Below are 20816 nucleotides of genomic sequence, written 5' to 3' on the forward strand. Positions count from 1 at the left end.
CAGCCGGGGAAATGTCCCTTCCTGCCCTTCTATCCTGGGGTGGGGGTCAGTGTCACAAGGAGCCGGAACTAAGGCCTCGAAAGAGAAGGCGCTGGATCCCAAATCCCGCGGAACCTCTGATCCGAGGGGAGGCGCTGTGGCCTTGGGTTCGGGAGTGGGGTCCCGGGCGCCGATCTGTCGCGGCCGAGAGGCGTCTCGGATCCCAGGTCCCTGGAGTGCCCGCGGACCTCGGGAGGGGGCGCTGGATCGTACGGCTCCCGCGCCGCTTCCCGGGAAGTTTCAAGTTTGAAAGTCTTGGCCGAGGGGCCGGGGCTTCCGGAACCGGAGTGGTGGAGAGGAGGGGCCGAGCGGCCGGAGCGACGCCATGGAGGAGGGGGCGCTGCGGCAGGTGAACAGCACCGGGAGAGGCCGGGCCGCGGGGGGCGGGGAAGCCTCATTCACTGCCCTGGGAGCTGGGAACTCCTGCCGCGTCCCCAGCCCTGCCCCGTGTCCCTTCCCAACTCCTGCCCCGGGCCGCCCTACCCCTCGCAGGGCATAACTGAGCACTGGGGCTAAGTCTTTCATGCACCCGGGAAACTTCCCCAAATCACCCCAAGTGGCTCAGAACCTTCAGCCAGGCAGTCCACGAGCATGTCTGTATCCTCAGTGAAAGCCACTAGGGTGGGTCCCAAAGTTTCCCAAAATCGGTTCTTCCAGGTAGGTCTCTAAGGCCGATGGGAATCGGCGCGGGAAGCAAAGGGGGGCCATGCGGGCACATTGGGAGCGACCTAGGGGAAGAAGAATGCGTGTGCTCAGGGAGAAGGGGACGGGAGGGGCCAGTCCCTGCGCACTTGCGGGGGTGGGGCGTGGGGGGCCTTCCCAGAGCACGTGGGCATGCAGAGTGTGCACGCGAGGCGGAGGGAACCAGTGCCTGCGCTGGAACCTTTGGGTACTCAGAGGGTTCCAGCCCTAATGGCGAGGGAGGCGGGTTCCTGCCAGAGCTGGCAATAGTGCTGGTGGGTACGGGGGCCAAGGCTGTGTGCACGTCTGTTACGGGGGAGGGAGAGGTGTGTGTGCACGTGGCCGGAGTTCAGCCCTGAGCAGACAGGACCATGGACCATGCTCAAGGGAGAGGAGACCTCAAGAAGACGCCCTGAGTGCCCCCACCTCAGCGGCTTAGGCAACCTTCAGGGCTGTGTCTGCCCCCTCCCACCCCCTTCCTCCGGAGGCCCCTCCGCCTGTTCCAGCAGAGGCTTGTACACATTTTCCGATTTCCTGTGAACCTCCGCCCAGCAGTGGCAGCTGGGTGACTCAGGACCCTGGTGGCCTGGCCCCCAGCTCCATGGGATCTTTGTTTGCTCAGGCCCTTGGCTCTGGCCCTCTCCCCTGGAGCCGTCAAAGGATTTCCTGAGCCCCGCCCCTGCCCTCTGACTGCTGGGCCAGCAGGCCACGAAGGCTTGGGGTGGTGGGTCCCAGAGGCCAGGGTGTTCACCCCTTCTACTAGGCTCAGGAGATGGAGAGCAGAGAGGTAAGGTGGAGGCCTTGCAGGAGTCATGGGGGCCTCCTGGGTTCCCCGGGGCTGAAGTCAGCTTTGGCCCCCCATGGTCTGAAATGGCCTCTGGGAATGAGGGTTTCCTCTTCTTGCTCCAACCTGGGGTAAAGTCATGAGAAAGCCTACTTCCTCCCAGGAGCTGAGCTAGGAGTGGGCCCCCGGAGACCTCCCCAGCCTCTCTCTATGCCTCTGTTTTGCCATCTGAGGTGAGGCATCAAGGCAACAGCCCTGGCCTCTACTCAGGCCTCTGACCTTGGGTGAATCCCTAGCGGCTTTTCTGGCCGCAGGTCTTAGCCTGCAGCCCAGCCCTCCAGCAGCCTGATGAAGCGGGACTGGGTGGGCGGGACTAGGCCCCAGGAGGTGGTGGTATCTCCTTGTTGTGACTTTGGGCGGATTACTTAATCTCTTTCTGTGTCTCAGTTTCTTCACCTATAAAATAGCAACTGCACACCTCCTGCGGTTGTTCTCAGGATTGACAAGTTAACATATGCAAAGCTCTTAGAACAGACCGGGCACCCAGTAGTATCACGTGAACGTTGAAAATTCCCCCCCCCCCACCCATCTCTCTGATGTGGAGGACCAGAGCCTCTGCTGGATAAAGAGCTTTGGGGTTTCCACCTGGCTTAGGGATACTAGCTCCACGGTCAGAGATGCTTCCCACACCCCATGCGTCAGTCCTGGGTGCTGTCCATGCCTCCCTCTCCCTCTGTCTGTGGTGAGCTGAGGCTGGTGGCGGCGGGGACTGAGTGGCATAGCTTCTCTGCCATTCCACAGCCTGGGGTGGGCCACCGGCCCCCTGAGGATGAGAAAGAGGTGATCCGTCGGGCCATCCAGAAGGAGCTAAAAATCAAGGAGGGTATGGAGAACCTGCGGCGGGTGGCCACAGACCGCCGCCACCTGGGCCACGTGCAGCAGCTGCTACGATCCTCCAATCGCCGTCTGGAGCAGCTGCACGGCGAGCTGCAGGAGCTGCACACCCGCATCCTGCTGCCCAGCCCGGGGCCTGGCCCAGCTGGTGAGTGAGGAGTCTGGGCAGACCCCGCAGGACAGGAGGCGACAGGCTGACCCAGCCCCTCGGCCTCGGTCCTGACCACCCTCAGAATCTCCCTCAGGTAGCCCGTGCCCAGGAGGGGAAGGGAGGGAAGGAGTGAGGGGTTCACGTGCTCCACACTTCATGCACACAGAACCTGTGGCCTCGGGACCCTGGCCTCTGGCAGAGCAGCCAAGGGCCCGGCACCTGGAGGCTCTGCAGAGGCAGCTGCAGGTGGAGCTGAAGGTAAAGCAGGGGGCCGAGAACATGACCCACACGTATGCCAGTGGCACCCCCAAGGTAAGGCTCCTGGCCTCTGATGGGGAGGATTTGGCTCTCAGATTATTAGGGGAGGTGCTGATCCAGCCTCTATTCTGATAGGGAAATGCAACCCAGCCATTGGCCCTATAAGGGAGACACAGTCCTAACCCTTAGTCTGATGGGGGGTGGGGGGCACAGTCCCAAATCCCAGCCTTTTGGGGAAGGCATGGCTCGACCCCCTAGTCTAACAGAAGGCACAATACTCGTCTAATGGGGGGTTCCCGGTCTAGTAGGGAAGGCCCAGCCCCAGTTCCAACTCCCAGTATGACATGGGGAGCTTGACCTCTGCCCTTATCTTTTCTGATGCGGGAGGCTGTGCCCCAGACCTAGCCTAACAAGGGAGGCTTGGCTCTAGTCCCTGGTCTGACCATAGGGCTCTGGGCTAACATGTCAGCACCCCATAGGGGAGGAAGCTCCTGGCAGCTGCCCAGCAGATGCTGCGGGACAGCCAGCTGAAGGTGGCCCTGCTGCGAATGAAGATCAGCAGCCTGGAGACCAGTGGGTCCCCTGAGCCAGGTGAGGCCTCGGGAAGCCGGGATGGGCAGGGCAGAGTAGGGCACGGGCCTGAGGGCTGCTCCCTCCTTCCATCCAGGGCCTGAGCTGCTGGCAGAAGAGCTGAGGCACCGATTATGCATCGAGGCTGCCGTGGCCGAGGGTGCCAAGAACGTAGTGAAGCTGCTGGGTAGCCGGCGTACGCAAGACCGCAAGGCATTGGCCGAGGTCAGCCCATGGTCCCCTTCTCTCTGAGGGTCTCCTTTATCCCGTACCACCCTCTGCAGTGGCAGGAGGCACTGTGGTCTGGCCATGCAGGGTATCAGTGAGGAAACATGAGGCACATCCTGTCTAGATAGACCTCATCAGAGGTGTCTTCAGGTGGCATGAGCCACTGCCCTCCCCACCCCACACCCCCCAAACCCCATGAGCCTGTGTCCCGTCTGCAGGCTCAGGCCCAGCTCCAGGAGTCCTCCCAGAAACTGGACCTCCTGCGGCTGGCCTTGGAGAAGCTGCTGGAGGGACTGCCTCCTGCCCACCCTCTACGTGGCAAAGTGGCCCGGGAGCTGCGGACTGCTGTGTCTGGGAACCCCCAGCCTTCAGGGACACTTGTGAAGCCCACCGCCGTGACAGGTAGCCAGGAGTCCCTCCTACTTCAGATTTCTCCTTCTGTTCCAGAGAGGACCCTGAAACACAGTGAGGAAGAACTTTGGAGAAGGGTTCCAGTCCTGGCCCCACCACCCCCTAGCTGCGTGACCTTGGGCAACTGATAGCCTTTCTTTAAACCTCAGTTTATCCATCTGTAAAATGGGGATGATAACAGCACCTACTTCATAGGGTTGCTGTGAAAATTCAGTGAGTTGTTGCATGTGAAATGCTAAGCACTCTCTCTGCTGACACAATCAGCACTCACTCAGTGAAGCAATTATTTAAATGGGTCACCATGACAATGCTTAAAGTGCCAGTGATTGGGAGCTCAGAGCCCTGGAGGCCTTGGTACCCAGTCCTGGGCAGCTTGAATGGACTGTTAGAAAATTCTTAATCCTGAGCTGGATCTGACTCCTTGTAGTGGCAGCCGAATTGCAATCAACAAGTGATCTGAGAGTGGCGACTTTGGAAGCCCCGAACTTCCCACCTGAGACACAGCGCCAACAGGAAAGCCCAGTGCTTTCCTGCTCAGAGCTGGTGCAGGGGTAGATAGGCCATATCCCACTGTGAGCAGAGCTGGGAAGGGAAAGTACAGGGGCTGGATGGGTCCCCTCACCTGGCCTTAGGGCATCAGGAATGCTTCCTGGAGGAGATGGTGTCTGAGCTTGGCCTTGAAGGGCTTATGGGAGATGGCCAAATAGAAAAGCAGGGGAAATGGCTTGTTAAAGGGCCTAGAACTGAGCTAGCTGGGGCTCAGGATACCCCGTATACTGTCTCCTGGCTAAACAACTCAGTTCCCTGAGTTGTTCCTCCTAAGATGATTTTCTAACCTGGGTACTGCTTGTTTTACAAGGTCTCTTAGAGTGTAACCCTAGGCCTGGACTCCGTAAATGGTGCTCTTAGGCCCAGTTTATGTCCTCAAAGGCTCCTAGAGTCCTGCTGCTTCCTCTACCCTTTGAGGAACAAAACTCTAGTGACCCTAAAAATGAATCCACTTGGTTGGCAAAACACTCCTTGTAGCCATTTGCGAGGTGAGGCAGAGCTGGGACTCATTCCCACTGTACAGATGGGGAAACTGAGGCCCAGAGAGGAGGGACAGGATAGGCAACCAGGCTTCCTGCTCCCCAAGTTCTCATCCCTGCTACGGTGCTCCCCAAGCCCTGAGCAGCATGTCATCAAGAACTGGGCTCCATGCGGCCTGGCTGAGATCTTAGTCTTGCCCCTTTGCCTGAGTGTCTGCGGCACCCAGCGCATGGAGGGTGCAGGAAGAGAGGGCCAGCTGGTTCGCCTGGAGGCTGGCAGACGGCTGCCAAGGCCTAACATGGGCAGGGGCTGGGTTCCGCCATCTCCAGGAGAAGGTAGTGTTCTGGGGCTCCAGGGGCCCGTTGGTGGTGGCAATGAGAGGATGGCACCTGATGATGTCCCCCCATGCTCCCCACAGGGACACTTCAGGTCCACCTCCTGGGCTGTGAGCAGCTGCTGACAACTGTGCCTGGCCGTTCCCCGGCAGCTGCGCTGGCCAGGAGCCCCTCCCAGGGCTGGCTTCGGGGCAAGGCCAGGCAGCAGCGTGGTAGAGGCGAGCTGGCCAGTGAGTAGGGGGACGCAGGGAACTGAGGGACAGCAAAGGCCCCTCATACCTGGCCTGCCCTGAGCTCCAGCTCTGGCCCTGCAGGCGAGGTGCTGGCTGTGCTGAAAGTGGACAATCGTGTCGTGGGTCAGACGGGCTGGGGGCCAGTAGCCAAGCAGTCCTGGGACCAGACCTTTGTCGTCCCCCTGGAGCGGGTGAGGATGGCTCTTGAGAGGCCGGGGGTGGCCTTGGGCCACGGGGTGGAAGGCTGGCCAGGTAGGACTGGTGCCGTGTTCCACTCTCAATGTGGCCTCCCCAATGTAGGCCCGAGAGCTGGAGATTGGAGTGCGTTGGCGGGACTGGCGGCAGCTGTGTGGCGTGATCTTCCTGCGGCTGGAGGACTTCCTGGATAATACCTGTCACCAGCTGTCCCTCAGCCTGGTGCCACAGGGGCTGCTCTTTGCCCAGGTGCCCACTGGCCCCTGCCCTCTGACCTCGTGGGCCCCTGGCTCCATGAGAGCTAAAAGGGCCTTCGAGAATGCGACCTACCTGCATGGGAATGGAAATTGAGGCGAGGAGGGAGGAGGTCTCCAAGAATGGATTCCCAGGCTGAGGGACTCTCTGAGGACTTCACGCGAGTCTAGAGGCCTGTGCCCTTGTCCCGACTGCCCTGCCTCATCTCTGACTCTCCTCTCTGGGCCTGTCTCCCCACTGGGACCGATGAGGACATTGGATCCATCTCTCTGGGCCATTCTGGCTCTTGCATTATTGACACTGGAGGCTCAGGCTGGGATCCTGGAGGCCGGGGAGGTGCCTGTGGCTGATGGGGTAGGAAGGGACAGTTCTTCAGTCCTGCCCCCTGTCCCTGCAGGTGACCTTCTGTGACCCTGTCATTGAAAGGAGGCCCCGACTGCAGAGGCAGAAACGCATTTTCTCTAAACGCAGAGGTGTGGACAGGAGAGGGCTGTGTGTGTAGGGAACAGAGCAGGGGTATCAGGAAGCCTTGGGACTGAACCCCCCTTTCGCCCCAGGTCAGGACTTCCTGAGGGCTTCCCAGATGAACCTCAGCATGGCGGCTTGGGGGCGCTTGGTCATGAATCTGCTGCCCCCCTGCAGCTCCCCAAGCACGATCAGCCCCCCGAAAGGGTGTCCCCAGACTCTGGCTACACCCCAGGGGGCCACTGACCCTGCCTCGCCCAGGTGAGGAACCACCTCGCCCCAGGCTCCCTGCCTCTTGTCAGCATCCGCCTCTCCAGGCACCGTCAGTGTCTGTCTTTCTGTCCCTGTGGCTCACTTCTGACCCTCTATCTGTCTCTGCATGGCTGTGTGTCCATCCCCCCAATTTTTCTGTATGCCAGTGCCCTGCCATGTGTCTGCTTCCTTCCCACAGTAATGTGCCCCCCAAGAAGACTCCCTTGGGAGGAGAGATGAGGCCCCCACCCAAGCCCCCGCGCCTCTACCTGCCCCGGCAGCCAACCCCCGAGGAGATGCCGGTGAGGGGGGCATGGTAGTCCTGGAGGTGCTGGGGTGGGAATGGCAGGGCTGGAGGGAGAGAGGAAGGAAGCTTGCTTTGTTCTGAGCCCTTCTGCTCCCACAGCGCACCAAACGCCCCCACATGGAGTCCAGGACTCGACTTGGGTCGTCTGTACCAGCCTCAGCCACCAGGTATCCCCATGGGTCTCTTCCTGTTTGAGACATTACCCACTCACTCTAGTGTCTGTCCGTTCATACAGCCCTCTGTGGCTCCTGGGCGTATTCACTGGCTCGCCCTCAGCGTCTTATTCTCTGGAGCCCATTACTGAACCCCAGCTGTATGCCGGACTCTAGGCAACTGCTGTCCTAGGAGCCCTCACCCAGGCTCTCCAGGCCCTGTTCCTCCAGCCTCATGTGTGGGGACAGCCCAGGACCAGGCATGGAGGGTTTGAATTGGCTCTTGGTGGAGGCCCAGCCCTTGTCCCATGGGATTTCCTGTACCCTCTCTTGCAGGAAACCCCCCCGGCTTCAGGACTTCCGCTGCTTGGCTGTGCTGGGCCGGGGCCACTTTGGGAAGGTAGTAGACTGAGGAGGGTGCAGTGGAGGGGGCTGGGCAGCCCTCAGCACATGAGCCAGGAGGACACTGACTGTGGGATAGTGGGTGGGGGAAGAAAAGACTCCTCTGTACGGCCTACCGGGGCCCAACCTCTCTCTGGTCCCCAGGTCCTTCTGGTCCAGTTCAAGGGGACGGGGAAATACTATGCCATCAAAGCGCTGAAGAAGCAGGAGGTGCTGAGCCGGGATGAGATTGAGAGGTGTGTAGTGACACCATGGGGCACCTGACCCCGGAGGGTACCCAAGATGGCTGGCCTGGGCTGGTGGTACCAGAAGGCAGCAGAATGTGCCTGGGGCTTTGAAGAGTTGACCCTGGGGCTGACCAGGCCTAGGTTCTCTTTTAGTACCTGCAGTTAACGGTGTGCCCGTGGACAGGTCCCCTCTTATCTCTGCACCTCAGTGTCCTCATCTATAAAATGGGACAGTAGTGGTGGTGCAGATCCAATGACCCATGTGAGCCCCTGATACATAGAAACCATCACTCTACCTGCCTGGCACTTTGAAGACCCAGTAAGCCCCGGGTGTCGTGTGGGTGGCAGGGCATAGCCAGTGGAGGTTTTCCTTCCCTTTAAAACCTACTCCCCCCACCTGCAGCCTGTATTGTGAGAAGCGGATCCTGGAGGCTGTGGGCCACATGGGGCACCCCTTCCTGCTCTCCCTCCTTGCCTGCTTCCAGACCTCCAGCCATGCCTGCTTCGTGACTGAGTTTGTGCCAGGTGGTGACCTCATGATGCATATCCATGAGGACGTCTTCCCTGAGCCCCAGGCCCGGTGGGTTCCCATCCCTTTTGTCTGCCTCTTCCAGCAACCCTTCCCTGGTTCCCTATACCAGGCCCCCTTCACCCTGCTTCCTCTAGGGTGCTCATCAGCAGAAGAGCAGGGAGTCAGGAAGGCCTTGGTTCAAATCCTGGTGATCAATTCTCACAGCATTTGTATTTGTCAGTGGGCCTCAGTTTATATAACTATGAAATGGGTTAATAACCGTTTCATAGGCTTGTTGCATAGATGAGCATAACATTTATGAATTGTTGAGCACAGGGACCAGGGAACAGTTAAGTGACTGGCAGCTGGAGTTATTTCTTACCTACCAGGGCTCTGGAGTCTGGTCTCACATTTCATCTCTGCTACTAGCTGTGTGACCCTGGGCACATCACTTACTGGAGTCTCAGATTCTCATTTGAAAAATAGGCGTGATGAGTATCAACCGCAGGCTGCTGGGAGGATGCCGGGAGAATAAGGCATGAGAACACTTGGCAACATCGCTGGCACAATCTAAGAGACCCAGAAGAGTAGGCCCACAGCAGGCAGCAACCGGGACGACCCTGGGGTCTTTGTCTGGAGGAGCCCCAGCCCGCACCCACCCTCAATCCGAAGCATGAGGCTCACCACTCTCTCACCCACATCTGACTGTCTGAGACATTCGGGGGTCCCCAGGCTGTGGCCATCCTGGTGCTTCCCTGCCCCCACCCCCATGCGCAGTCCTGGGCCTGAATCCCCCGTATACCACCCCTCCAGGTTTTACGTGGCCTGTGTGGTCCTGGGGCTGCAGTTCTTACATGAAAAGAAGATCATTTACAGGTAACTTGCTCCTGAGAGGCTAGGGGAGGGGGCGAAGGAGCAGATGCTGCCCTCCTCAGGGGCCGCTGTTCCCAGGGCCCCTTTCATCTACCCCTCACCCTCAGGGACCTTAAGTTGGATAATCTTCTGTTGGACGCCCAGGGTTTCCTGAAGATCGCGGACTTTGGGCTATGTAAGGAAGGTGGGTGTCTCCTGTCCAGGTTCCTGTACCCTCCAGCTTTACTCAGCCTTCCTCAGCCAGTCCAGGCCAGCAGGGCGGTGGGCAAGTGGCATCTCCCAGGAAATCTCCCCACCCCTACCCTCATTCCAGGGACCAGCTGGGTGCATTGGCGCTTCTTTCCCAGCCCTAAAGAGTCCTAGCTTGCCCTTGGCCCGAGGGAAAGCCTGTGCTCGGAGCTGGGAGAGGGCACTGGCTTCTGCTTTCTTTGTGACCTTGGCATGTGAGCTTGGCTGAGACTCAGCGCCCACCTCCATCATCCCACCTCCGAGGGGCAGGGCTTGGCATGGAATTCGATACATGCAGTGTTAGGGTTGGCTGTTGGTTCTTACAGCCATAGAAGTTATTGTGGACGAGACACTGAACTGGCATCGGTGTGGATGTTCGTTTACAGGGATTGGATTTGGGGACCGGACAAGCACATTCTGCGGCACCCCGGAGTTCCTGGCCCCTGAGGTGCTGACCCAGGAGGCCTACACACGGGCTGTGGACTGGTGGGGGCTGGGTGTGCTGCTGTATGAGATGCTGGTGGGTGAGGTAAGTGCTGGACCAGGGTTGCCAGGGCCTCTAGGTCAGGGTGGGGTGGGGGTGGCCCATGCAGCCTGCTGAGCCCCCATCTCTGCAGTGCCCGTTCCCAGGGGACACCGAGGAGGAGGTGTTTGACTGCATCGTCAATGTGGACGCCTCATATCCCCGTTTTCTGTCGGTGCAAGGGCTTGAGATCCTTCAGAAGGTAATCACTGCAGGGTCTAGGGCTGGGCCAGACAGCTGTGTGGCGGCGTCCCCACCCATCCCTGGGGCCCTGTGGCCCAGCTTGCTTAGGGTACTTGGGGAGGTGGCAATGCCCTCCGTGATCACCTGTTCTCTTGCCCAGCTCCTCCAGAAGTGCCCGGAGAAGCGCCTGGGCGCAGGTGAGCAGGACGCCGAGGAGATCAAGACACAGCCTTTCTTCAGGGTTAGTGACCAAGGCGGCAGTGGTCCCCAGTGCCGGGCACAGGGGGAGGTGTTGAGGGACCACGTGAGTTGCCGTCCCTGTCATCTCAGCCACCTCTGCCCTTGTCCCCAGACCACCGACTGGCAGGCCCTGCTCGCCCGCGCTGTCCGGCCCCCCTTTGCACCTACCCTCTGTGGCTCTACAGACCTGCGTTACTTCGAGGGCGAGTTCACAGGGTTGCCGCCTGCCCTGACCCCACCTGACCCCCGCCGTCCCCTCACTGCCCGCCAACAGGCCGCCTTTCGGGACTTCGACTTCGTGTCAGAACGATTCCTGGAGCCCTGAGGGCCTCTCCTGGGGTCCCTGTCCCCTGCCCCCTAGACTATTAGAGCCTCACTCGCCCACCTGTCTGCCCAGCTGTGTATCCTGCCTGCCCAGGCCTTGCGTGGTATTTATCAGTCCAGGGGGCTGCTGTTGTGTGCTTGGCTCAGTCACTGGGCAGGGTGCTCCCCTCCCCTCTGCCTCCCAGACAGACCTGCACCAGAAAGGCTGGCACGCCGAGGAGTGGTTTGGTTTGTTTTTTAATACTTGACTTGCTTTATAGATTATTAAATTTATAAAACTGTGCACTGGAGGCATTCTGGTTTGGGGGGTGGTGTGGAGGTCTCAGAAGCCCGAGGTGTTGGTGCCCCAGCCCCCCACAGGTCCTCTTCCTCCCCTTCTTTCTTTGGAGGCATAACTGCCAACTGAGGCAGGGGTCTATTGCTCACTCTGCTCGGAGGCTGGGGAGGGGTGGGCACAAGTGAGGAGCCTCAGGCTCTCCGGCTCAGCCCTTTCAGTTTTCAGGCATAAAATGGTGGCCCTGCCTCCTGCGACCTTAAACAGCCCGGCTGCTGCCCTGCTCTTCTTCTTGCTCCTCGGCCCAGAGGGTCTCCCAGGACCCTGAGGGCCAGCCACAGAAGAAGTGGGCCAGGTTGCGGGTGAGGCCGCGGTCGAAGGGGTTGCCGGCGCGCTGGCGGAGGTAGGCAATGCGGTGTGAGGAGATGAACTCCCAGGTGGTGGTGTTGCTGGCCACCAGGTAGAGGTGCGAGGCCAGGAGCAGGATGGCCACCAACGAGAAGAGGGAGAGCAGCAGGAAGGTGGCGAACAGGAGCCCGCTGGACCGCAGCCATAGCCCCCAGGGCTGGAAGAACCGGAGGCCAGACCTGTGGGGCAGGATAGGGAGCTGGGGGAGAGCAGGGGCGCCCCAGGGAGCCCAGGTGGACAGGCCATTTGGGAGAGGGTCTCAGGCTCCTGAAGAGGGAGCCCCGGCTCTCTACACACCTCGTGGGCCCATGTTGCCCACCATCCCCCACACCCAGGGGAGGGGCGGGACCCACCATGCCAGGTGCAGGCCCCACAGAAGCACCACCAGCTGCAGTGCCAGGTAGGCCACGAAGAGTGGGTGGTTGCGCTCCCCCACACAGTTCTCCATCCAGGGGCAGTGGTGGTCGTAGCGGCGGACACAGCGACGGCACTCACGGCAGTGTCGGGCCCGTAGGGGCTGCTGTGGGCACAGAGGAAGTCGGGCTCAACGCTGGCTCCTCTCTGGACCCAACCGTGAGGGAAGGGATGAGGGCAGGAGAGCAGGGCCTGACTCTGGGAGGCCTTCCCTGTCCTGGAGTGGTGAGGCCAAGGCGCTGGGGCAATAGGAGGTCAGGGAGTCTCAACCGTGCCCCTGACCCCTCCCAGGAGGCCCCTGCATCACCCACCAGCACCATGCAGTGTCTGCAGCGCCGAAGAGGGATGGCTTGAGGAACCATGGCTGTCTGCTCTTCCTTGGCTTCCTCCTGAAAATGAAAGGCTGTATAAGATGGGGTCACCTTGGGAGGCAGATGGCTCTGGTGGGCATCTCCCTTGGGGGCCAGCTTAGCTCTCGGTGTGCACATTTTAGGACCCATCCCTTGCGTTATGAAGGTGGTAGACTATGGGCAGAGTGCCCTGAGCTGAACAAGGCTGTGTGACCTTTGCCAGTTGCTTTCCCTCTCTGGGCCTTGGCAATTTCCTCATTGTAGGATGGGTTTCCTAGGGCTGGCAAGAGGATTCACTGAGATGCCCCAGGAAAGCCCTCCACACAGAGCCTGGCATGAGACTGTTATTGGGGCCTTAGGTCCCCTGTTGGTAGGAGGAGGGGTTCAGGCCCCCAGGGTTCCCTTGGTTACCTCGGGTTGGGTCTGGATATTCACATAGCCCGGGTCCATGAGCGACACGGCCAGGTAGAGCAGCAGGGAGCCCAGCACAAGTAGCAGGAAGGTGAGGGGCAGGAGCAGTTCCCCCTGCTCTTCCCATTGCCGCAGCTCTGGAGAGGCCAGAGGAGGAGCGTGAGGCTAGGGCTGGGGTGAACAGGAGAGTCTGTGGGGGAAGGTGCATTGGGGAGGGTACAGCTGGGGAGTGAGGTGGGGAGTGTGTCCCTCCCTGGCTGAGCAAAGGCCTGGAGATGGGGTTTCATGAGTGGTCAGGTGTATCCCCTGCATAGGAGGAAGTTCAGTACCAGGAAGAAAAAAAAAAGTGGTTCATCTGCACTCTCTCTGGAGGGCAACAGGGAATCATGGAAGGCTATAGGGTCAGATCTGTTTCTGGAAACCCTCTCAACAGAGAGAAGATGGATCAGAGGTGAAGCCTGGAGGCAGAGAGGCTTATCCAGAAGGGAGAGGTGGTTGGCTGGACAAGGGCATGGGCAGGAAGGGTGGAGAGGAGGGGAAGGACAGATGGAAGTAAGGGGGTGAAGGGGCCAGACTTGACTGGATGCAGGGGAGAGGAAGGAGGGATCCCTGCCCCTGGCTCCATGATAGGGAGAGACTAGCCAGGCTTGACATGCCCATGCGACAGAGACACAGGAGGACGGGGCCGGCAGGCTCAGACGCTCCGATGGTGCAGAGAAGGCCATGAGGGTGGCCCAGACCAGGAAGCGTCCAGCCCATGCAGGTGACTGAGGATTCTGGGGTAGTGGGGGGCTGAGGTGTGAGGGGCGAGAGATAGCCAGACAGCAGAGTGTGAACAACTCTGATGCCCCTTGGTTGAAAAAGGTAACAGAGAAGGAAGAGGGTTGGGGGGCCCTTCCTGATGAGACTGAGGAGGTTTTTTTAGGCTAATGGGTGAAGACGGTGGAGGAAACTTGAAAAGGCCTTAGGAGGAAGGTAAGAATGCCCCCAGTCCAGGGGTTGAGGCTGGAGCAAGGAGGGAGGGGTGAGGGCTGCAGTGAGTGGCAGTGAGGGAGGGTGAGAATTTGTGCTGGAGGCAACCTGTGGCAGGTAAAGAAGGGAGGGAAGGAAGTGGCGGGGGCCCGGTGGGGTGAACGGGGGCTACCGGTTCAAGAAGCTAGGATGGGGACATGCGGGACAGGCCAGTCCCCTATGGGGTATATTCTCTTGCCTGAGGGTGGGAGCCTGGACTTGGGGAGCTGGTCGGCACGGGGCTGGGCAGGATGCCAATCCTTGATCTAGTTGATCCTTGGACTCTTACAGAAGGAAGGTTGTTTTGTCTTTCCCAATCCTTGGGAAGGATCAGGTGGGTTCCGGGATCAGGGAAGATGGGGGCTCGAGTTGGTTATTAGATCTGGTGGTCACTGCATGGGTCCTGGGTTGGACAGGGCGTCTGGCAGGGATCAGGAAGATGCTGGGATTAATTAGGGACCGACGGGGTACTAGGCGGAAATCAGGTGCCTCTTGGAATGACAGATGGGGAAGGGGCCTCAGGAGCTAGCGGAGATGGAGTGAATCCCAGGGTCTCTGGGGCTTCGGCGGGGGACCCAGTGAGACCCAAATGTCTGGGGAACCATGCAGAATCGGGTGGATCCGGGGTCGCGCGGGGTCCGGCTCACCGGTATCGTGCAGGAAGAGAACCAGCGTGATTCCCCAGGTCAGCACGGTGTGCCCGGTCCGCACCAGGACCCCAGGGGTGAGGAGCGCCCAGGGCGCCATAGCCTCAGCCCGGGGCCCCACCCGGAAGAAGCGCCCAGAAGGGCGGGCCCTCGGAGGGAGAGGGGCAGCATCCACCCAGGGATTGGCAGATCCAGGTGGTGGGCGGGGCAGGATTGGGCCAGAGAGGCTGCCTATTGGATGGCAGCTGCGGCCGAGTAGGCCCTCGAGCCAACAGGTGCCTGAAGAAACTGAAGGCGGGGCCGGCGCGCGCGCAGCCAGTAACTTGCCACTCGCAGTGCCCACTAGCCAGGTAACTTTCGAAAGCCAAGTAGCAAGCGCCAGTTTCCACGGTTCCGCTGGGCACCCACCCCTCTCTCCAGCCCCACAGTCCTGCGCATGCATCCCTAAGCGTTTCAAAGATCCAGGTGTTTGTTGTGACTCCAAGTTGCAGAATTGTGCCTGGTTCAAAAATGTGATGTCTGTGGCTTCGCCCGAGGTTGCTCCGTGGTGACAGATACGCTTACCTCCTTGCTATTCGTGTTCAGATGCTGCAAACGGGAATGAGAGCAAAGTGGAGGTCCGGGGTGCAGATTCTGGCTGTGAGGGGCCCAACTGGCTCCGGGTCAGACATTACAGCACTGCCCCTTCCTGCCTGTGTGAGCTTGAGCAAGTTACTGAACCACTCTGACCGCTATCTTCTGTCTATGTGATAGAAATGATAATAGTTCCCCTCTTAAGGTGGCTGGAGGATTAAATAATGGACATAGGACTGTCTAAGCCAATACCTACACCCTACCAGACTGACTTGTCCCACCGATGTTTCATCCTTCACTGCTCACATGCTTTACTCGGGTCCCCAGGGCCTTCCTCACTCAGCCCTGCCTTTCCACCTGCACCTCACACTGATACCAACATCCACCTTCTTTCTCCATTACGTTGGCCCTCTCTCAGCTCCTCTAGTATCTTCTGACATAGCTTTTTTTTTTTTGTCAGCTTAACATTCCTTTTTCTGTTGGGGAACTGATTCTTCCCCATCCCATGTGGTTCTGAAGGAAATGTGTCCCTCGCTCCATACGGTGGTGGGAGTCTCTATAGAGCATATAAAATATATATGTTGGATTGAGGTTTGCAAAACAAGTTGTTTACTAGTAGGAACAGGACTATGACCACACATGTGTGAGACTGATAAGAGTGAAGTGAAAAACATGTTTTTGTGTGAAACTGAGCATAACAAAATTGAGTGATAAACTGTCATGCGAGGTCTCAGCTCCCGCTCCCCGCACAAGAACGCAGGACATGATGAGGCCAAAAAGGAACACCCACGGAGCCATTGATAGGGGAGTCACACCACTATATTCTCGCTGGTGGATGGGTTGGAGACACAGGAAGCAGGAGCCACACGATCCGCAACCTGCTGTCCGCTTCTCTGCCAATAGACCCCACTTGCTAACTGCAATTGCGCTTGCTAGCTCAGCCACGGCCGTTATATCAGTGGCTAATGGCTGACCGGTAACAGCTGACGGCCAACTAGTCACAGCTGACGGCCATCTATTACCCGAGCCAGCATCTTTCCACGTGAGGCTGAGAGCCTGGAAACTGCTCTCCTGGCTCTGTCCCCACAAACACCACCAAAACAACTTCTGGTTATCACCCGAGAAGTAAACAAGTCCAAGGAAAAGAGGATAAAAGCAGAACTCCAGAGCAGTGCTGTGAGTGTTCCGACGGGGCGCTCCGGCTAAGACCCTCTGCAAGGGGCCCTCCGAAGTTCTTCCTTGCAAGATCAGCTCGCCTTAGACCCGTCGTGGGCCCAGTTGCCTCTCCCAGACCAGAAACCTTCTCCATCCTGACTGACTCTGGGACTTGGTTCGTTATTAAATCTATCCTATTCTGTGTAACCTGTGCTTTCCAGAGCATTGGTCTCTGTAGGGACATTGGCTCCCAAATAAAGCTGTGTTACTCACTCTATCTGAACCTGTGTGCCGGGACTTTGTTCCCCACTCGAGTCACGAGTACCAAGCAGGGACGTGGGGCCCTGCCGACGGGTTAATGTCCCCTTGGCTTTCAGCAAGAGACTGAAATGTAGTGACTGCCCTTATAGGCACTCACAACAGTCACATGTGGGCACGTGATTCTAGAAGTCCAAAATGGTGCCCTATCTTCATTGTCTCCAGTGATTGGTCCTAGGTAGTGGGCGTGTGACTCAGCAGGGGCAATCAGAATCGCTCCATAGAGTACTTAACAGAGGCTGAGAGAGAAAGGTGCTTTTGTTTGGATCTCAAGCATAAAGAATAGGATATAAGGGTAACTGGCATCTGTCATTACACTATGTGGAGAGAGACTGGCACGAGAGAATGAGGCCAACTTGTAAAGAGATAGAGATAAGCAGCCCTGAAATGAGGTGAGAGAAACAGTCTTAACATTGGCTGGGCCCCTACATCCAGCTATACCTGAAGCTGATATTAGCTCTAGGTTCCCCAGTTGCATTAAGTCAATGAATTCCCTTCCACTTTTTTTTTTTTTTTTTTTTAAGATTTTATCGGGGAAGAACAGGACTTTATTGGGGAACAGTGTGTACTACCAGGACTTTTTTCCAAGTCAAGTTGTTGTCCTTTCAATCTGAGTTATGGAGGGTGCCGTTCAGCTTCAAGTTGTTGTGCTCAGCTCCAGGTCCAGTTGCCGTTGCTAGTTGCAGGGGACGCAGCCCACCCACCACCCCTTGCGGGCGTTGAACCTGCAACCTTGTGGTTGAGAGCCCGCACTCCAACCACTGAGCCATCTGGGAGGCAGCTCAGCTCAAGGTGCCGTGTTCAATCTTAGTTGCAGGGGGCGGAGCCCACCATCCCTTGGGGGATTCGAGGAGTTGAACCGGCAACCTTGTGGTTGAGAGCCCACTGGCTCATGTGGGAATCGAACCGGCGATCCTGTTGTTCAGAGCTCGTGCTCTAAGCAACTGAGCCATCGGACCGCCCACCCCCTTCCACTTTTGACTAACCTAGATAGGTGTTTGAATTGAGTGTGTCACACTTGGAACTCAGTCTTGATCACTGCAATGGGGCATGCCAGCTCTAGCACATTACCACTTAAGTAATCCTGAAACTTCCGTGAGTCAGTTACTGTGCTGGTGTCAAAGAAACAAAAGTCGGACATTACTTAAAGTGGTAAGGACAGATTTTAATCAGTAATATGCTGTTGCAGTAGGATTGAGGGTCCAGCATGAACTGAATGTCACTTCAATTTGTACAGAGGACTGGGCATTTTAAACTGATAAGAACAGACACCACACTTGATTTTAGGCAAAAGGCTGAGAAGCGATTGGTGACTGGGCATTTTATAGAGAAGGAACGGTGGGGGCTTGAACAGACTCAGGGAAGTGAAAAATGACCCAGGGTTGATCAGTGTAACTGCTGATTAGGCCAGCTGTGTCTGCTAGCTGGCAATGCCGGTAACTGGGTAACTGACGTTAGGCTTCCATGTTCCCACAGAGACTGGGAGACTGAGGCGAGGCCCCATCCTTCCTGAGGATTACATTTCAAAGGAATGGCTTTCAGGTCCTTGAGAAAGACACTCCTGAATTGCAGAAGATACAGATAACATTTCAAAGGGACAGAGAAAGGAGTCACAATTATAAGGCCTTTTTAGTAAATGCTCTAAGACAGGGTGGTGTGTGGGGTGATGTCAGGTGATGACAAAGCGAACAGTCGATTCTGTTGGCACCCTTGAGCTTTCTCAGGCAGGCACTGTAAGGGGGCGGGTGTCATCCTAGGGGTGCAATCTTGAGCTCTTAGAAAGTATGTTAGTGTTTAAGTCTTAATGTGAGGGGGAAGGAGGTGGATGAAATCGCTTGCGCTAAGCGCCTGTAGTAGTTTTAATAGGTCAAGGTGGAGGCCTAGTTGAGAAGAGGGCTCAGGGAACCTGCCTAAAATTTAGTCAAGGAGAGAATCTTCTTCTCTAGGCACTGAGCATGTTCCCACCTGGAACGTGTGGGAATGGTCCTCCTTGATCTGGTACCAGCACCCAGACTGTTCTTTGGGGAATAACCCTTCCCCTGTGGGTGCAACCTCAGGAGTTCCTCAGGGGCACTGACGGCACTGCTGATAGTCACACAGAGATAACAGGTGTAAACCAGGTCCACCCTGGGCAAAGCCAGAGTCCAGTCATCTCATGATTTGTCCCCAGTGACTTCCGCTCATGCCCTCTTTCCTTCCCTGCTGCAGCCACACAGGGTGCTCCATGGTTCTCTCTGTAAGGCCCTTCTTCCAGCAGGGCCCTCTATCTGGGATGCTCCTCCTGTGGGCCCCCCATGGCTAGGTCTGGTAGCCTTGTCCTTCTGCTGCATTCAGCTCACAGGTCTCTTGCGAGAAGCCTCCCTGACTACACTGGGCACACCATGGTATCTCTGACGTCCACATGGGCTCTTCCCACTCACTGAAGCGGTGTGGCCCCACTAACTCCCTGCACACCCCCACCAGCCCACAGGAGGTGCCCTCGGGGCTCCCTTCTTCCTGCTTGTTGCACACCACGTGGTAATCTCATACCTAACATATCTCTCTACCATCAGCCCGAGCCATGCTGGGCAGGGGCTGTGTTGGTCTGTGGCCAGCTGTACCCTCCGTGTCTGGACACAGGGGTGCAGAGAACATGAGGAAAGAGGGACTCCAGTGCCATCTGCCATCTGGCCCCAGGCTGCAGTTTATTAGTCCTCTGGGCTGGGCACACAAAGCCACTATGTGCACCCTCCCAGCCATACTCAAGGCCCACTGCCTGAGCTGGCTCAAGCCCTCTGCTGACCCCATCCCTTCCGCAAAAAATGACACTCTGCTCTTCTCCACTTTGCACAAAAATGTATTTCTTTGACATCCCAAAGTACAGACATTCATCCAGGCCCCAGGTGGTAAAGCAATGAGTTGTGAGCTCTGCCTGGGGTCTGGCTCAGGCCACATGAGCATGGAAGGGAGGGGCAGCTGTGGCCCATCTGTCAAGCTGGGGGAAAGCAGGGCAGCTGCCCCTGCCCGGGGCTGGGAAAGAAAGACTCCAGGAGAAAAAGGCCAGGTGCCTCTTCCTTGGGCTGCTCCTCTAGCCTGTTCTGCCTGGAGGCAGAAATGCTAGGAGAACCCAAAAACAGGCCCAGGGCAGGAGGAGGGAAGAAAAGCGTGCCCCAGGGGCTGCCTGTGGAGTCAACCCCGCACCCAGGCCCCGGTTCTGTAGGGGTCTCCTCACCCCCGTCTGTCCACGAGAAGCAATTCGGAGTTCCGATGAGGGAGGACAGAGATTCTGACATACATTCGAAGTTCACGCTTCTCTGAAACACAGCCGAGATTTCCAAGGTAGTGCCGGGGCGTGGGGTGTGTGTGTGGGGGTCTCCACTGCAGGCTGTGCCAACTGGTCTGGAGGCATCTGCCTGCTGCTTGCTGTGGGAAAGGCTGGCGTGGGGCGCTCCTGCCTGTGAGAGAGGTGTGGGGCCTCTGGGCAGCGGGGCAGGCAGGGGTGAACGAGGCAGGCTCAGTTCTGCTGGTGGGGTGCCTGGGCACCTTGGGTCTGCGGGCAGATGAAGGGCTGGGGAATAAGGGAGTAAGTCCCTGGCCCCAGACGGTGCTGGCTTCTGGAGCTGGGGGCCAGTTCTGGGTAGGTTTGGCAGAAGGGGCAGTGAAATCTGCCCGAGTTCTGAGCGGCCCTGGGCTGGGGCCTTCCACAGCCTGGGACCTGGTGGGAGATTAGGAGGCAGCCTCCATAGCAGCGCGGCCTCAGGCAGGCCTGGCCAGAGAGCGGTAGGGCCACGGTGAGCCCCGCTCCTTGAGGGTCCCCGGGGGCTGCGGCTGCCGGGCCGAGGCCTGGGCACGGCTCCCTTCCTTGCCCCAGATGGCCCAAGCCGGGAGCACCAAGGCATCTGGGAGACCCACTGGGGTTAGTTTTGATCCCTAAACCCCATCAGCCGCCCTCAGGACCCCAGATGAGGGTCTCGGGCTTTGGCGGGGCTGGTTAGGGAGCTGAAGTGGGTTGTTAAAAGCCTGCTGCCTCTCCTAATGGGAAGCGAGGCCAGGGTCTGAGGTTACTGGGAGAGGACCGGTCACTCACGATGTTAGAGGCATTTAGTCTGGCGGGGGTGGGAGTGAGTGTGGCAGCGATGAAGGCTTGGAGTTGGAGCTTGAGCATGGCCAATGAAGCTGCGAGGACGCAGGGAGTGTTTCTTTTGTTTTTGTACAGAAATCATACACACAAAACTTCACACTTCCTAACCAAAAAAAAAAAAATAATATATATATATAATATATATATCTCACTAATGTTAAGGAAAAGCGTCGGTTGTGCAAAAGTCCCCTGTGTCCCTCCATCCAGTGGGAGGCTCCCGGGTGGGATCTGCCATCTGGCTGCTCGAGTGCTTCCTGCCGGCCCCGTGGTCCAGAGCAGTGGTGGCCATGCGGGTGGAGGCCTCTATCTGGATGTGTCCATATTCTCCTCTTTAAAGTTACTGCAGTGCTCAATCACCTTTCTGGAGGCAACGGGAGACAGAGGA

The 20816-nt window shown here is 58.0% G+C and overlaps 3 protein-coding genes and 1 long non-coding RNA gene across 10 annotated transcripts in view; 2 read left to right on the forward strand and 2 right to left on the reverse strand.

Annotated features, from left to right (window-relative positions):
• PKN3 (protein kinase N3) lies at positions 1-11033 on the forward strand. 3 transcript variants are annotated; one of them, XM_033122337.1, is made up of 22 exons: positions 1-388; positions 2306-2546; positions 2716-2861; positions 3287-3398; positions 3475-3602; positions 3824-4007; positions 5464-5610; positions 5695-5804; positions 5914-6057; positions 6461-6536; positions 6621-6789; positions 6980-7082; positions 7187-7254; positions 7576-7639; positions 7786-7877; positions 8272-8448; positions 9193-9255; positions 9360-9436; positions 9867-10009; positions 10098-10205; positions 10347-10383; positions 10539-11033. In XM_033122337.1, the coding sequence occupies exons 1-22, from the start codon at positions 365-367 to the stop codon at positions 10667-10669; spliced, it is 2544 nt and encodes an 847-aa protein (XP_032978228.1). In that variant the 5' UTR covers positions 1-364; the 3' UTR covers positions 10670-11033. The 3 variants fall into 3 exon arrangements, with proteins under 3 accessions (XP_032978228.1, XP_032978227.1, XP_032978225.1); XM_033122336.1 differs by having other exon boundaries at positions 329-388; positions 10347-10427; positions 10539-11022; XM_033122334.1 differs by lacking the exon at positions 1-388 and adding an exon at positions 422-696 and having other exon boundaries at positions 10347-10427; positions 10539-11031.
• Positions 10976-14449, reverse strand: ZDHHC12 (zinc finger DHHC-type palmitoyltransferase 12). Of its 2 annotated transcripts, none has more exons than XM_033122351.1 (5): positions 14266-14449; positions 12608-12744; positions 12158-12235; positions 11786-11949; positions 10976-11611 (listed from the first exon to the last, which is right to left on the reverse strand). In XM_033122351.1, the coding sequence occupies exons 1-5, from the start codon at positions 14363-14365 to the stop codon at positions 11284-11286; spliced, it is 807 nt and encodes a 268-aa protein (XP_032978242.1). In that variant the 5' UTR covers positions 14366-14449; the 3' UTR covers positions 10976-11283. The 2 variants fall into 2 exon arrangements, with proteins under 2 accessions (XP_032978242.1, XP_032978241.1); XM_033122350.1 differs by having other exon boundaries at positions 10988-11611; positions 11786-11952; positions 14266-14434.
• Positions 13824-20816, forward strand: part of LOC117031725 (uncharacterized) — an 11059-nt gene continuing 4066 nt past the window's right edge. Inside the window, exon 1 of the long non-coding RNA XR_004424603.1 lies at positions 13824-13952. This is a non-coding gene — a long non-coding RNA (uncharacterized LOC117031725). The remainder of the gene's footprint in view (positions 13953-20816) is intronic.
• Positions 19132-20816, reverse strand: part of ZER1 (zyg-11 related cell cycle regulator) — a 27093-nt gene continuing 25408 nt past the window's right edge. For 2 of the 4 annotated variants that reach the window (XM_033122349.1, XM_033122347.1), the window contains exon 16: positions 19132-20792. In XM_033122349.1, coding sequence (XP_032978240.1) covers positions 20735-20792 — 58 coding nt within the window. In that variant the 3' untranslated portion in view covers positions 19132-20734. The remainder of the gene's footprint in view (positions 20793-20816) is intronic. The other 2 variants (XM_033122346.1, XM_033122348.1) reach the window with 2 other exon arrangements.

This window comes from Rhinolophus ferrumequinum, chromosome 12 (assembly GCF_004115265.2).
Source record: "Rhinolophus ferrumequinum isolate MPI-CBG mRhiFer1 chromosome 12, mRhiFer1_v1.p, whole genome shotgun sequence".
Classification (NCBI taxonomy): Eukaryota; Metazoa; Chordata; class Mammalia; order Chiroptera; family Rhinolophidae; genus Rhinolophus; species Rhinolophus ferrumequinum.

Bases quoted from the DNA above. Each gene is read 5' to 3' on its own strand.
- PKN3 (XM_033122334.1), top strand. From the start codon at position 631: ATGTCTGTATCCTCAGTGAAAGCCACTAGGGTGGGTCCCAAAGTTTCC. The intron at 5,611-5,694 runs GTGAGTAGGGGG...CTGGCCCTGCAG, and splicing joins TGGTAGAGGCGAGCTGGCCA to GCGAGGTGCTGGCTGTGCTG. The intron at 7,255-7,575 runs GTATCCCCATGG...CCTCTCTTGCAG, and splicing joins GTACCAGCCTCAGCCACCAG to GAAACCCCCCCGGCTTCAGG.
- ZDHHC12 (XM_033122350.1), bottom strand. From the start codon at position 14,365: ATGGCGCCCTGGGCGCTCCTCACCCCTGGGGTCCTGGTGCGGACCGGG. The intron at 12,236-12,607 runs GTAACCAAGGGA...TTTCATTTTCAG, and splicing joins ATATCCAGACCCAACCCGAG to GAGGAAGCCAAGGAAGAGCA. The intron at 11,953-12,157 runs GTGGGTGATGCA...CTGTGCCCACAG, and splicing joins GCAGACACTGCATGGTGCTG to CAGCCCCTACGGGCCCGACA.